The sequence below is a fragment of the Conger conger genome, chromosome 7 (genome assembly GCF_963514075.1).
Source record: "Conger conger chromosome 7, fConCon1.1, whole genome shotgun sequence".
Taxonomy (NCBI): domain Eukaryota; kingdom Metazoa; phylum Chordata; class Actinopteri; order Anguilliformes; family Congridae; genus Conger; species Conger conger.
This window is the reverse complement of record NC_083766.1, coordinates 55822455-55838226: the sequence shown is the minus strand read 5'-3', so window position 1 is coordinate 55838226 and position 15772 is coordinate 55822455. Positions and strand designations below refer to the sequence as shown.

Genomic DNA, 15772 nt, shown 5'->3' with positions numbered 1-15772 from the left:
CTTGTTTATACAGGAAGCGGTTTATTTCCTCTTGGCTGAGCCCTTTGAGATCCCGGCTCCGTTCATTAACGGAACGAGGCTGCTTTTCCGCGCGCCTTTGATTTAGAGAGGCTCGTAAAGACCCGAACGGCATCGTGGCGGGCGCGGCCGCGGGGGAGGGGCCACGGCGGAATCCCGGCACTGCGGCGAGGGACCCCGCCTGTCCGTTAATCGCCCGTTTTGCGACGGCAGTTCGAATAAATTCTCAAAGACGATAACGGTTTTCAGAAACGAACAGTTGCATCCCCTCGGAATAACTAACCTATGTTTTGAGAAAATAAACAACGCGGTTTTGTTAGGATTTGGCAACCTTATTTAGACTACACGGAAACACTGCCTCTACATATCTCAGAAGAATTCGGGAGTCATATCAACAGACAAACGGCCTTTTTATAGTTGTGTATTACAGTTATTGTTACTTTACTATTATAATTATTGCTCTTTTTTCTTATTTTATTTTAATATTTTGCTACTTTGTGTTATTGAATGGGTATGCAGGACATGAATATTCTAAGTACTCTTTTTATATAAATAAACAGATGAATGAAAGCATTTTTTAAGTATTATAATGAGTGAATAAGTAAGTTTTTTGGCTCTTCTGTAAACTGCTCCTCCTCCCTCCCAGTTGGCTGTGCTCCTTAACCCCCTCCCTCCAGATACACCATTAAGCTGGACTCAGACGACCTGCAGTATGGGGGCCACGGCCGGCTGGAGCACAGCACTGAGTTCTTCACCGAGACGGTGCACTTCAAGAGCTTCCCCAACTCCATGCTGGTGAGTCCTGGGGAGTCCTGGGGAGTCCTGGTCCATGCCATTCGCTCAACTCACATCAGTTCGGTTTCAGTTGATTCATTCAATACAGGTCGGGTCAATTTCAGTCTTCAATCAGTTCAGGTCAGTTCAATTTCAGTCGATTCAGGTCAGTTCGGTTCAGCTAAGTTTCAGTTGATTCATTCAGCTCAGGTCAGTTGAATATCATTTGATTCAGTCAGTTTAGTTACAGTAAGGCCTGTCTAGGTCAGTTCAATTTCAGTTTATTCATTCAGTTCAGGTCAGTTGAATATCAGTTGATTCAGTAAGTTTAGTTACAGTCAGGTCAGTTTCAGTCAGGTGATTCAGTTAGTTCAGGTCAGCTCAATTTCAGTCACTTTCGTCAGTCAGGCTGGAACTAAATTTAATCTGCTGAGTTGGAGGATCATAATAGAACCTTATGGGCATTTTTTCAATTCAGGTCACTTCCTGAGCTGAAATGGAACTGCCCCTAACCCTGGTCTCAAAGCTTTCTGCGGTATTGAAGCAGTTTGGTCAGCAGAGTGATTGTTTCTTTGTTGTTGTTGTTTTATATTTTGTTCTTTTATTTTATTTTTTTGGGGGGGGGCTCTTGTGTAGTGTTTTGCTGGACAGAATTGTTGGGTCAGAAGTGGGAAAAAAAAAACGACAGAACATTTCTGAATATCGGCCATTAAACAAACCCTAAACCAGTCTGCTGCCTGCTCAGGCCTCTCTGGTGAGAAGAGAAGGTCCACTCCGCCATTTTGTTTGGCTGAAGTGTGAGAGGCAGGAAGGAGCAGCCTCTCCCTGTACCGAGGCAGCCTGGCACAGTGGGCTTCAAACGCGGCTAATTCTCCTCCACGGGCACGAAAACGAGAGATGAACAGATTACATTTTCCCCTTTATCTTTAACTCAAAGCGCTCTGCCCATCTCTTGCTCTTACTGCCACTGCAGCGATGCTTATTTCCAAAGGCTGCGTTCAGAGGAGCGGCTTTTCTGGGGAAGACGAGGCGTATGGCTTACAATCAAAAGCTCCGCTTCAATCTTCACTGCGCAAGGCCCACCTGCCCCTGTCTCCACCTATCCTCTCCTTCCCCCGTTTCTCTGTCTCTCTCCCTCTCTCTCTCTCTCCCTCCCCCACAACTCTGTCCCTCCTTCTCTCCCTCTCTCCCCATCCCTTTCTGTCTCCATCCCTCCCTTTCTCTCTCCCTCCTCCCTCTCCCCATATCTCCTCCCTCCTTCGCTCCCTCTCTCCTTTCCTCCATCCCTCTCTCTCATCCCTACCTCTCCATCTCTCCTTCTCTCTCTCCTCCCTCTCTCTCCCCCCTCCCTCACTCCATATCTCCCTCCCTCCGCTCTCTCCATCCCTCTCTTAATCTCTTTCTCCCTCTCTCCACTCTCCCCCCCCCTCCTCTCTCCCCCCTCCCTCCCTCCTCTCTCCCCCCTCCCTCCCTCCCTCCATCCGTGGGCGTCCTGTGGGACTGTGCTGTTTAGCAGGTAGGGCAGAGACAGCGCAGGTCATAAATAAAGTCCCCGGGTCTGGTGTTGTTATTGATCTCAGGTGCCCGGCTGTGTGTGGAATAACAATGCCTCGTTTGCTTTCTGTTCGCATCGAGTGGTACTGCCAGCGAAACACACTCTCTCCCTCCATCTCTGGTAGCGCTGAGTCCTCCGTGCTGTCTGTTTCTCTCTCTCTCTCCCCTCTCTCTCTCTGTCCGTCCCTCTCCCCCTCTCTTTTTCGCTCATTCTTATTCTACCACTATCTGAAAATAAGTTTTCCTTTTCTGTAACTGTTTCTATGTCCCCATTCTCTCTCTCGTGCTCTCTCGCTCTCTCTTTCCTCTGTTTCTCTGTTTCTCTCTCAATTCAATTCAGTACAAAGATGCTTTCTTGGTATGAAATATTTGCACATACGTGTTGCCAAAGCTTTACGAATAAAAACATTACAATGTACATAAACCACAATGAATGACACAACATGTCATGACATATAAACACATAACAATCTCTCTCTCTCCCTCTCCCTCTCTCTCTGTCTCTCTCTCCCTCTCTCTCTGTCTCTCTCTCCCTCTCTCTCTGTCTCTCTCCCTGTCTGTCTCTCTCTGTCTCTCTTTCCCTCTCTCTCTGTCTCTCTCCCTGTCTGTCTCTCTCTGTCTCTCTCTCCCTCTCCCTCTCTCTCTGTCTCTCTCCCTCTCTCTCTCTCCCCCTCTCTCTGTCTCTCTCCCTGTCTGTCTCTCTCTGTCTCTCTTTCCCTCTCTATCCCCTTTCTCTCTCTCCCCCCTTTCTCTCTCTCTCCCTCTCTCTCTCCTGCTCTCTCTCCCAGTCTCTCTCTCCCTCTCCCTCTCTCTGTCTCTATCCCTCTCTCTCTCTCTGCTTGCAGCTCTGTTTCAGTAGCCATTGAAGCTATTTATTGGAGGACTCAGGATTGGTTTGATTTATTCATACGCATGTTTTGCCCTCGGCAGATTTAGTCTGCAATCGAACAGAACATGGGCTTCATACTCAAAGTAAGCGAATGGTTTAGCATTCCTAAAACACAGACAGCACCAGACACAGCGCTACCTCGTAGCCTCTCTCTCGCTCCGCAGAAACACAGCCCAGTCCCCTCCATTATTCAACACCTTGTTCCATTAATCACTGGAGCTGAGGAATCGGTGTAAAATGTACAGAGTAATTGGATATTAAAAGGAAAGGCTAATATACCTGCGCTAGGGATGTCAGGTTTCATCACGCCACAGCCCGTCTGCGCTAAGCTACAGAAGGGGCTGAGAGGGGGCCGGGCTACAAGAGAAGGAGCTCTTCGGAGAGAAAAAAGAAATGTGGGCTTTATTCCTAATTTTCACCCTGGACACCCGTTTTCCTTTCTTTTTATTTGCTTTCATCAGTGAATCTTTTAAAAAACTTTTATTTGCGCAACTTTATCAAAGTAAAAGGTTGTTTTTCCTCAGATAGAACTTTGGGTTCCCTTCGTGGGGGTTTGCTCAAGGCTAATAGCGCAAATAAATAAATAAATAAATAAATGATACATTCTATTTGTATGTGGATGCTTCAGGACGGGATAGAAAAACAATCCTTCTCTAGTAGTCTTTCATCTATTCATCCCTCGCAGTTGTGCTCGGGATTATGGGTAAGAAGCTCCTCATGTCAGGCTCCAGTGTGCTGTCAGGGGGGTGTCTAGAACACCAGCGAGGAGAACCAGCAGAGAATAGAGAGAGGGAACCAGAGGAGAATAGAGAGGGAACCAGAGAAGAACAAAGAGGGAACCAGAGGAAAATAGAATTAGGGAACCAGAGGAGAATAGAGAGAGAGAACCAGAGGAGAATAGAGAGGGAACCAGAAGAGAATAGAGAGGGAACCAGAGGAGAATAGAGAGGGAACCAGAGGAGAATAGAGAGAGAGAACCAGAGGAGAATAGAGAGAGAGAACCAGAGGAGAATAGAGAGAGAACCAGCAGAGAATAGAGAGAGGGAACCAGAGGAGAATAGAGAGGGAACCAGAGAAGAACAGAGAGGGAACCAGAGGAGAATAGAGAGAGAACCAGAGAAGAACAGAGAGAGAACCAGAGGAGAATAGAGAGAGAGAACCAGAGGAGAATAGAGAGAGAACCAGAAGAGAATAGAGAGAGAGAACCAGAGGAGAATAGAGAGAGAACCAGAGGAGAATAGAGAGAGAACCAGAGGAGAATAGAGAGAGAGAACCAGAGGAGAATAGAGAGAGAACCAGAGGAGAATAGAGAGAGAGAACCAGAGGAGAATAGAGAGAGAGAACCAGAGGAGAATAGAGAGAGAGAACCAGAGGAGAATAGAGAGAGAACCAGAGGAGAATAGAGAGAGAGAACCAGAGGAGAACAGAGAGAGAACCAGAGATAGAGAGAGAACCAGAGGAGAATAGAATGAGGGAACCAGAGGAGAACAGAGAGAGAACCAGAGGAGAATAGAGAGAGAACCAGAGAAGAACAGAGAGAGAACCAGAGGAGAATAGAATGAGGGAACCAGAGGAGAACAGAGAGAGAACCAGAGGAGAATAGAATGAGGGAACCAGAGGAGAATAGAGAGAGAGAACCAGAGGAGAATAGAGAGAGGATAAAAATAGAGAAATAGAGGAGATAGAGAGGGGGATGATGAATATAGAAATAGAGGAGATAGTAATGGGGGTAGGAAGGGGGAGAACAGCGATCCAGAAAGGGGGAATCAAGTTGGCCAAGAAAGATCCCTCAGTGACAAAACACACCTCAGTGACCAAACACACCTCTTCCACATTCCGAAAAACCTTGAAATTCTCCTTTTCAACTCCCGACCTTTTATCATCATCAATCGCTCCTCACCAAACTTCGGTTAACAGGTCCGTTGCTAATCTATACCGTTACGAAAACAAGCTGGATGAACAGGGAGAAACTGACTCTCCACACATCTCCTTGGGGTTTTCCTGTGGGCTAACGCATTTACTGCTGCTGTTTGCCATTGTGCCCGATTATGACAGGACCTGAATTATTAAGCTGCAACACAGGTGCTGGGAAAAGGCTCCTTCTGTTCCGCGAGGCTAGCTGCATGTTTTATTGATGGGAGCGTAGCGTCAGTTTAAAGTTAGCCATCCCTTTTCTCTTAACGGAGTCCGGCAGTTTTAGCTCCCCTCTCAATCATATCGGCAATAAACGCTCATTTACTCTCGGCCCGCATCTCTCTCCCGACAGCACACGCGCATAAAAGGGTGAATCTGGCTGCTTTAGGTGCTTATATGTATCTTAAATCTTCGGTGCCGGCCGCAGAGCGGTCAGAGCTTCTGCACGGGAGTTTCCCCCCGCCGCCCAGGGTTCAGCCAACTGTCCATCAACCGAAACGGCGAATAAAAAGTTCTCTTTCCAGAAGCTGCCGCTGTTATTTGTCTAACGGACGTCTTTGGCTGTCGTTTAACTTCAAAAGCGGATCGCAGTTGTGTTCGGCCCGAATCGTGTTCGGTTCGGTAGGACGCAGAAATGTCCTGTGGGGGTGGAAATGTGTCAGTCAAAATGGAGTCACAGTGCATTTTTACAGAAATACTTTCAGAAAGTTCAGGGAATGGACTGAACCCAATATACATCAGTTATTTACTGGAGATAATACTGATTACAGGCCCATTTGGTGCCCCTGTTGATTTAAAAAATATGCTGAAGCATATTCCTGAATTTTTTGCTGTGATTCGGATTAACATGGGGAATCTGGAGCATAAAGTAGTTGGATTTGTACCCATAGTGTAGCCTTGGCTCCACGCTGGCTGAGGTCAACAAATCAGGAATGGACACTATACCCTCCTTATCCACACATACAGTATGTTGACCTTCGCTACAACTGTGGGCGGCAGTGTAGTAGAATAGTCAGGGAGCTACGTCGAACTCAGAGATTGCAGGTTTGATTCCCAGAGGGAAACTGCTGTACCCCACCTTGAGCAAGGCACTTGAATTCGTTGAGTACATATTAAGCCATATAACTTCATTCAAAAATGTAAGGTGCATAAGTCTCTCGGGATAACAGGGTCTGCTAAAATCCTAAATTCTGTGTAAAACGCAGTGATGGTTGTTAGATTAAGTCTGTCTCGTATTTCATATCCTACAGAACAGGCTAGCTGCTCTCTCCTGCTGAAACACTTCACATGTGGATGTGGCTTTAATGTTTCCTGATTTAGCATTTCATGCATTTGACACATCTTTATCAACCCCTGTTCTTTCTCCTCCTCAAACTGCACGATTTCCCTGTTTCAGAAAACAACTATTTTACACTTTAAGACCTTTAAGACAGGCAGAGGTTGCGTGTGTATGTGTGTATGTGTCACTCACACACTCACTCACTCACTCACTCACTCACTCACTCACTCACTCACTCACTCACTCGCTCACTCGCTCGCTCGCTCACACACACACTCACACACTCACTCACTTACACACTCACACACTCACACACTCACTTACTCACACTCACTCACTCACACACTCACTCACACACACACACTCACTCACTCACACACACACTCACACACTCACTCACTCACTTACACACTCACACACTCACTCATTCACTCACACACACATTCACTCACACACACACTCACTCACTCACTCACACACTCACTCACTCACTCACTCACTCACTCACTCACTCACACACTCACTCACTCACACACTCACTCACTCACACACACACTCACTCACACACACACTCACTCACTCACACACTCACTCACTCACTCACTCACACACTCACTAACACACACACACACACTCACTCACTCATTTACACACTCACAGACTCGCTTATTCACTCAAACTCACTCAAACTCACGCACACACGCTCCCTCAAATCTGTGATGAACAGCATGCATGCACACACTCCACCAACTGTAACCTTAATGCTTTCTCTCTTATCCATGCACATGTATATTTATATACACATACATACATACACACACACACTCCACCAACTCCTCCTCAGGCTATAAGCGGAGCCTCTCACTCACCCACATGCTCACACACATGTATATTTATATACACACATGCACACACACACACGCCCATGTGCATGTATATTTATACACACATGCATGTTCTCCAACAGCAATGGCAGGACTGGCATAATGTGCAGTCACCCTCTCTTTATCTCTCCCTCTCCCACTTCTCCATTCTCTCTCTTATTCTCTCTCCCTCTCTGCTCCTCTCTCCCTCTGTCCTTCTCTTTCTCCCTCCCTCTCTCCCTACCCTCCCTCCCTCTCTCTTTCTCCCTACCCTCCTTCCCTCTCTCTTTCTCCCTCCCTCTCTCCCTTCCCTTCCTCCCTCTCTCTCTCTCCCTCTCTCCCTCCTTCCCTCTCTCCCTCTCTCTCCCTCCTTCCCTCTCTCTCTCTCTCTCCCTCCCTCTCCCTCCATCTCTCCCTCTCTCTCTCCCTTCCCCTCTCTCCATTCCCTTCCTCCCTCTCTCTCCCTCCTTCCCTATCTCTCTCTCTCTCCCTCCCTCTCCCTCCATCTCTCCCTCTCTCTCTCCCTTCCCCCCTCTCTCCCTCCCTCCCTTCCCTCTCTGTTGATGAGACAGAGGGTCACCACACCCTTCGGCGTGAGGAAGACCACCGCACACGGAGCCCTCCGCTGTTCTCCCGCTCACAGATGAGTGTGGCGCTCTGTGTTTTCGGCGCCGTCATTATTTACCGCCGCGGAATGAAAGCGGGGCCCCAGCCTCCACAGCGTCAGACACCGGCCTCCCCCGGGGCCCCTGGGGCCTTCGTGGCCTTCGCGTCAGGCGGACGGATGATGGATCTTCTCCGCAGAGCGATACGCGTTCTCCCCCCTCTCCCCAACCCCCTGCCGCGGCTGCTGTCTAATTATCCTCCGTACGTCTGATTGGGTAGTTTAGCGCCAAGTCACCACACTCCCAAGGCGACGGTATTAAAACATCCTCTCTGAACTCCGATTGGGCGACCTGCGGAACAGGAAGAGACAGGAGCTCAGAGGAAGGCAGGCTGAGACACTGCGATGGCGGTGGATACGTTTACTGATGATGAGAGATGAGGTCTCATCAGAGCCTCGTGTTTGAGATGTAGACTTGGCCTGTTCCCGCTGCTTCAGTTACACTTTACCTGAACCCCCTGAACCCCCTGCCATAAGGCTGCCATAACACTGTCATACACACGACATAACACTGTCATAGACACGACATAACAGCTGTCACAAGACGGCGTAACAGATGATGTCACATGACGTAAAACTGTGATACTTTTATCGGTCAATGTTATGACCGATGACAACTTTTCTTTTTAGCTCGGGGGAAAAATTTCATCCAGGCTTTCAAGAGTGCGGGGTGGTAGTGGATTAAATGAGATCATCTCCTGTAAAAGAACATTTTTCCTCTGAAATTACTAAAACACCCAAAACAAAGAAATTCTCTCACTTACAGTGGAAATAATTACAGCAGAAATGAGTTTCCCTGACCCTGATTGGGCCAGAGTAACAAAAAGGCTTTATTCAATCTGAGCTGTACTTTCCCCTCTCTGTTAAATACAGATTTAAAGAAGTGGGCCTGATTCACACCCGGCCTCTCCTCCATCCCCGCTGCATTTTAACACCATTTTAACACAGCGCAACTCTCAGGCTGTTTCTTTATGTACAGTAATTGCCTCCTTATGCTGCATATCTAGTGCAGTTGCTAGAAAAGCCCAAACTGATAATACTATTTTTAAAACCCTTTCATGCACTTAAAAAAAAAAAACATTTTGCAGCCTGTAAAGTTATGAAACTGAATTATTTTCTGTTATTTATTGTAACTTTACCCTCTTTTTACCATAAGTTTTCTCATTCCTTGTGCTTGTATTCTTCATACACAAGTTCATGGAGAACTTGGACGTTCTCCGTGCCTTTTGGAATCGGTGACTATAGATGATGTCTGTATAAAATATTGTTTTTCCAACTTTTTGGATCTTTTTGGATTTGGATCAAATGTCGTCCGATCACGTTATTCTAATCCGTGAATCATTCCAAGAACAACGCTGACCACCTTTCCTGGAACGTCCAGTAAATATTTATCTGATGAAACCTTAGGCTGTTGCCGTAGCCGTTTATATCACACTCTCGTGTGTTACTGTTAGCATAGGCCGAGGGCCCCATTACTCAAATAACAGCCCTCGAGGGCCGAGAATTTGCCAAGACCGTCCGGCCAATCAGCAGCGCTAATTGTTGAGTTAATTACCTGGGAGAAAGTAAATCTGGGACTTGGATTTGAGGGCCAGATTGAGTACCCAAGGCTTGGGGAGCAGGGATGGTTACACTGGCGTAATTGTTAGTGGCTATCATGGCGTTGGGTGCCATTAGCGGTATTAACAAGCGCGCTGAAGTGTGGTTGCGCAATAATGTCATTAATGCTCTTTAGCTCAAAGTGCTTTCTCAGAGACGGTAATAACCGCGGCGGCCGTTTAAAGGCAACAACAAATTAGCGGGGCGGTAATTCGGCGCGGGCGTCCCGAGAGCCGCGCGTCGGAGTGGAGCGCCCGCCCCTGTCCCTGTCGCGGCTCCTCGTCCGTTAGCGCTCTGCGGCGTGCGAGGGGGTGGCGGTTAATGGCGGGCGTTAACGAGGCTCCACTACGTGCCGTGGCCTGGGAGAGACGGGGTGATTTCAGGCCGCGGCCGGCCCTTCTCCACGCTCCGCTGTATCTGGCGGAGGCATCCCGGGTGGAAGGGGAGCAGAGCTGTAAGCCGGGCACAGTCGCTGAATGTTTCATATGGTTTTACTAGCGGCGTCTGTCTAAGCTAAATCCGGAGCTACATCCTCTAACCCGTTCAGTTCCTAAGAATATGACCATCTGTAGTTCTCTCGTGCCCCTGAATGCATGAAAGCATGCAGACATGGTGAAGAGGTTCAGCTGTTTTTCAGACCAAGTGTCAGAATGGGGAAGAAAAGTGGACTTGGATGATTATTGGTGCCAGACAGGGTGGTGTGTGAATGCACAACGGTCTCTAGAGTTTGCAGAGAATGGTGCGGGGGAAAAAACATCCTGTGAGCAGCAGTTCTGTGGGCAAAAACTCGTTGTTAATGAGAGAGGTCAGAGGAGAATGGCCAGACTGGTTGAAGCTGACAAGAAGGTGAAAGAAAATAACCACACTTTACAACAGTGGTATGCAGAAGAGCGTCTCTGAACGCACAACACATCAAACCTCTGTGGATAGGATAGGATAGGCTCCAGCAGCAGAAGACCAAAAAGCATTTTTAAAAAGTCTAATAAATACCTAATAAAGTAGCTCACATAGTAGCTACGGGGGATTCTGTTTGAAAGTACACACGTAGTTAAGACGGAACGTGTAAGTGTGTCGACGATCAATTCCCAGCATTCCCATAGTGAAAACCTCCAGAGGCTGTCCTTGTTCCAGTGGCTACATCACGACTGCCAGCCTAAAGGTTGCGCGCTGTAACCGGCTTCCTTTTCCTGCTCTGCTCTCGAAAGTGAAGAGACCCAGACAGACGAGGCGAGGAGGGGAAAAAAGAAAGAATAAAAGATGAAAAATCCATCGTTTCAGATGAAAGCGGAGAGGCCCAAATGGCCTTTAGCGATCCAATCCAGTAAGCATGCCAAGGTAAAAACAAAATGGCCTCTGCAAAGCCTTCGCCATGCTTATTTCACTGTGATTCATGTTTAAGAGGGGGTAGAAATGGGACTTCTATGAAAGGAACAGTCCTTTATTAGGCCTTCCTGCTCTTTGTAATTTCTCCGTTTCTTAGCTGGGCTGAATATTGTCTCTGTGCAGACCATTGTCTTCATCCTTCAGTCTTCATGTTCTTTTTTCAAAAGCAGACATGCACACACACACACTCACTCTCTCACATACACACACACATGCACAGTCACACACTCACTCTCTCACATACACACACACATGCATTCACTCTCTCACACACACACACACACACACCCACACATACACACACATACATACACGTGCACACATTCACACACGTACACACACACACTCACACGCATTCATGCTCTCACACACACATACACACACAGAGACACACAGACACTCACTCTCTCACACACACGCACATACTGACATCCTAGTCTTTGTATATCTGAGAAGATTATCTCGGCTGAGAACAGTAGTACGCTAGCTGAAAGCAGGAATAGTCCTCTGTATTACTGCAGACACTTTGGCTTAAAAGGACAGACACAGTGAGTCCACCATTATGCCCCCATGGTGTCTTTCACCCTTAACATGAACTGAGAACTCACTTTCTCCTTAACACACCTTCCCTGATACAGAACTGTAGCCAATCCGGGGGGAGGTTGAGAGAAATGTGTGTGATTGAGAGCCCCATTCAGTGAATTAGCTCAGGCCTGGGAGTGACTCTCCAATGACTACAAGTGTGGCAGCAGGGCCTTGGTTTAATTCGTCACCAGAACGAAAGCATCTTCCACAACACAGAGTTCCCTTTATTACACCGGAGCATTAGATTTACATTGTCTGGAGGGACCAATAACACGCTGCAGACTCCCGCTTCTTACCCCGCCAAGCGCTTTTTCACCGGAGGTCTCCTCTCCGAGAGCTAATCGAGTTGCGCTCTCACTTAGCTCCGGTGGTTTTGCATGAGCGGGGTTCGGTCTCATCGCTGCCGGCGTGAGCGGCTCGCCCGTCTCGCTCCCTGTGAATCTCTTATTAATCAAGTAGCGGATTCGCTAAGCCTAAACGCGGGTAATCATTCTCGCTGTTGCGTCGCTGTGCTCACGTACTGTACCGCCGTCTTTAATGGGCTGTTGGCGGTCAATAAAATGAAATCGATATTGAAATGTTCGCCCCGTACCGTCACCCCTGGGCAACGGTTGCACCGCGAACGAGAGGAGCTGTAATGTTGTCTGCTTTCTTTATTGCTAGCTGCGTCTGGAAACAGCCTTGGCTAATTCTCAGAGAAGAGTCTGTTCGTTTTTATGTTTGTTGGGTTTTTATTCTTATTTTATATATTATTAATATCATTTTTTTTGTTTCGCTACAAACCTCTCCGAGAAATGAAACGCTGATTTTGAGAGCTGACGGCCATTCTCTATTCTGGAGAGGGATTACAGAGGACTCTTTAGTGTGAATCAATTCGCAGTGTATTAGCGGGCGTCTTACTGCATGCAGAGTCTGCCGTTTATCAAAACAAATGTACACATCCCCCAGGCTCCGGCACAGCCCGCTGTGGGCACTGGGGTCTCTAACAGGCTCCTGCAGTGACCTCTAATGGCGGCTCGGGGAACTGCATGCGGTGGCAGAACAGCACCGGTTAAGATCAGATTACAGCAGGCCAGTGCCTTTGTGACGGATTCATTCGCCGCGTCCACATTTAGCCCTTCTACAGGAAAGTGAGCTCAGTGGCTGCATTACAGATGTATTTTGGTGGTTATGTGTCAGAACAGCGCTGTGAATCTTTGGGAAAATTGGTCACCATTTTGTCTGGGTCACACTGTAGCTGGTCCCTTTTATAAAGCACTGCCCGAGATGATTAATCGGGTACAGGTCTTTAACCCCTGTCCTCCGCTGAGACCAAACTCAAGCTGAGCGTAGGGATCACATTGCGGGGGAATGCTGGACCAAGGTTACGATGCCTCACTGAGCCTTCATAGCTCTGTCATAGCACGAGCATAGTCACATACCCAGGACAGAGACGTATAGACCATATGGATACCTTGATCGAATGCATGTGGATGTTCGAAGCCTGGCTGAATGCTGAACCAAGATTATTGTGCATCCTAGAGCCTTCATAGCGCTGTCATAGCTCTGTTTTCATCGACATTCTCCAGACAGAGACATACAGAGCATCCCTGATTGATCACACGTGGATGTTCGCAGCGTGGCTGAATTTGTTTCCACTCCTGAGTGTCTGCGGTCTTGCTGATGTTGCAGCAGGGAAACGTATTGCTCTGGCCCCCCCCGGCGAGCTGCCGCTGACCCTACGGGTCTCGGTTCTGCAGCCGAACGCGCCGCGCAAACCGCTACCGGCCGCTGCCCGCCCCGTTAGTCATCGCCCCCGCACTCGTCTCCAAACGATTGGTTCAGCACCGCCTGGCGCAGCGCCCCCCGTTCGCCTCTTCGCGGCGTTAGCGGATCGGCGCGCGACCGTCCATCGGCCCGGTTAATAAACCGCGGTTCTGGCCTCCCGAGGAAATCCGACCGGTCCAGAAGTGCGGCCCGACGAAATATTGCTATTTCGCACGACTCTCCCGCGTTGATTTATTCATGAAAGGCGTCTCCGTACGCGTGTTCATTTTCAGCCCCAGGGCTCTGCTACCAGTCCTCTCCTCTCACCTGTTTCTAGAACATTCTCTGCCCCTCCTAACCCTGCTCCCAAGCGCTGGGCACTGTAGGGTCAAGGTGTTTCATCATGAAAATTACATTCTGTGCCACTTCCAGGTTAACCGCACAAGTGTTTCCACTGTAGCCGATGTTACTCCCATTAAAAATGTAATTCAAGGCTCTTTTGTCCCCTCCACGCCCCAAAGAAATATATTTTTCATTCCCTTTCCTTTTTCTAAGTTAGCTGTTTGCCGATTGCTGCTTAATAGCTCCAATTTGTCAGGGCTGCCCGAGTGGTCTTTTGTTTTTAACTGTTTGGGTCCCGAGCGGGTATGTGGAGGTGGCGTTGAAAAACTGGGCACGCTCAGAACCAGGGAAGCCCGAACAGCAATGAACTCTGGGAAAAGGACTCATCTGTTAGAGGCACAGATACCCAGCTGGGTTGGAGTAATTCTCTTCCCTCTCTCTCTCCACTCCATTCTCTTTCCTTCCCTCTTTCTCCCTCCCTGTCCTCCTCTCCTCTTCTGTTCTCCATCTATTCCAGGTGTACCTGCCCTGTAGAACAGCCCTTGTACTGGCCAATGAAGAGCTTGATTACTGCTATTAAAGGCGGTGGCTTCGTGGAGCTGAGGATCCTGGGAAACATGAAGAGCAGCAGTGTGCTGTGAAGATTATCAAGTGGAGAGCCTGGTGGCTAAGAAGGCAGCCTCTATAAATGTCACTCAGCATCACCCCGCCCACTCCCCGCCCCACCCACTCAGTGAGCACTTTATTAGGTATTTATTAGACTTTTCTGCTACTGTAGCCTCTCCACTTAGAGTTAATGGTGCGTTGTGTGTTCAGAGATGCTCTTCTGCATACCACTGTTGTAATGCGTGGTTATTTGTGTTACTGTCACCTTCCTGTCAGCTTTGACCAGTCTGGCCCTTCTCCTCTGACCTCTCATTAATAAGTTTTTGCCTGCAGAACTGCTGCTGACTAGATGTTTTTTCTTTTTCGCACCATTCTCTGCAAACTCTAGAGACTGTTGTGCTTGAAAATCACAGAAGATCAGGAGTTTATGAGATACTCAAACCACCCTGTCTGGCACCAACAATCATTCCACAGTCAAAGTCACTTAGATCCCATTTCTTCCCCATTCTGACATTTGGTCTGAGCAACAGCTGAACCTCCTGACCATGCCTGCATGCTTTTATGCATTTAGTTCCTGCCACATGATTGGCTGATTAAATATTGCATTAACAAGCTGGTGTACAGGTCTGCCTAATAAATTGCTCACTGAGTGTATATGCTATATTTGAAAGTGGCCATACTTTCTGTGTTTGCCCATATACTGTGAAGTGTCATATATTCTTCAGTATATTTCATTTGTGTAAAAGATTCTTCTAACTGTAATGCTGTGTCCCAAATATGCTTTTGCAGTGTTTCTTTCTTCCTTTTGTGTGCCTCTCTCTCACTTGACAGAGCATAGAATTTGAGTATCTCCGTCTCTGAAATTACTTCTCTGGAGCAAGTGATCCTAGACCAATATGTGAAACAACTGTCACATTCATGTATATTAGGAACTAGCCTTAACACTGTTTTATTTAGTAGAGAAAGTGTGTATAATTCCCGTAGGAAAGGTCTTGAAATGTATGATGTAAGCATGTCCAATAGTGTGGTTTTTGTCTGTTTTTAGAAAAGACAGGCACATTTTTGAAGGATTACATTAACACATGCTACATTTATTTAGTTTATTCATTTTTGAAGCAATATCTGAATAGTTGAGTCATCTTCACAAGTCTTTCTATGAAAGTAGAATAATTGAAAATAAAATATGACAAATGATAGTATCACACTGTGTTTTGACTTTTGATAAGTGATTTGTTGGCCAGTGATTTTGGCAGAGTTCGATAATTACATTGCCCAAGGGGATGACACAGGAACTGATCTCTAAGAAACAGACTGGGCTTTGAAATTCAGTCTGTTCACAAGGGCTACGCTCCTTTTTGTAGCCTTCGAGTCACACATTTAAAACAAAGTGCTCCAGGACACTTATTCAGTATTAGGAACACGTTTCATTCAATTTAGTGAATGTGAGGGAATGTAAGAGAAAACGTTTGCTCAATTTTTAAATCAAATTAAGGAGATGTGCCAGTGCCGCTAACGTTGGTGCGATCACCCTGTCTTCACACTCCCATTACATTTGC

At 47.4% G+C, this 15772-nt stretch overlaps 1 protein-coding gene across 1 annotated transcript in view; it reads left to right on the top strand.

Moving 5' to 3' along the window:
* The window catches only part of LOC133132852 (1,4-alpha-glucan-branching enzyme-like), a 182456-nt gene extending 167041 nt beyond the window's left edge, over window positions 1–15415 (top strand). Inside the window, exons 15-16 of the mRNA XM_061248622.1 lie at window positions 696–813; window positions 14128–15415. Coding sequence (XP_061104606.1) covers window positions 696–813; window positions 14128–14190 — 181 coding nt within the window. The 3' untranslated portion in view covers window positions 14191–15415. The remainder of the gene's footprint in view (window positions 1–695; window positions 814–14127) is intronic.
* The last annotated feature ends 357 nt before the right edge of the window (window positions 15416–15772 follow it).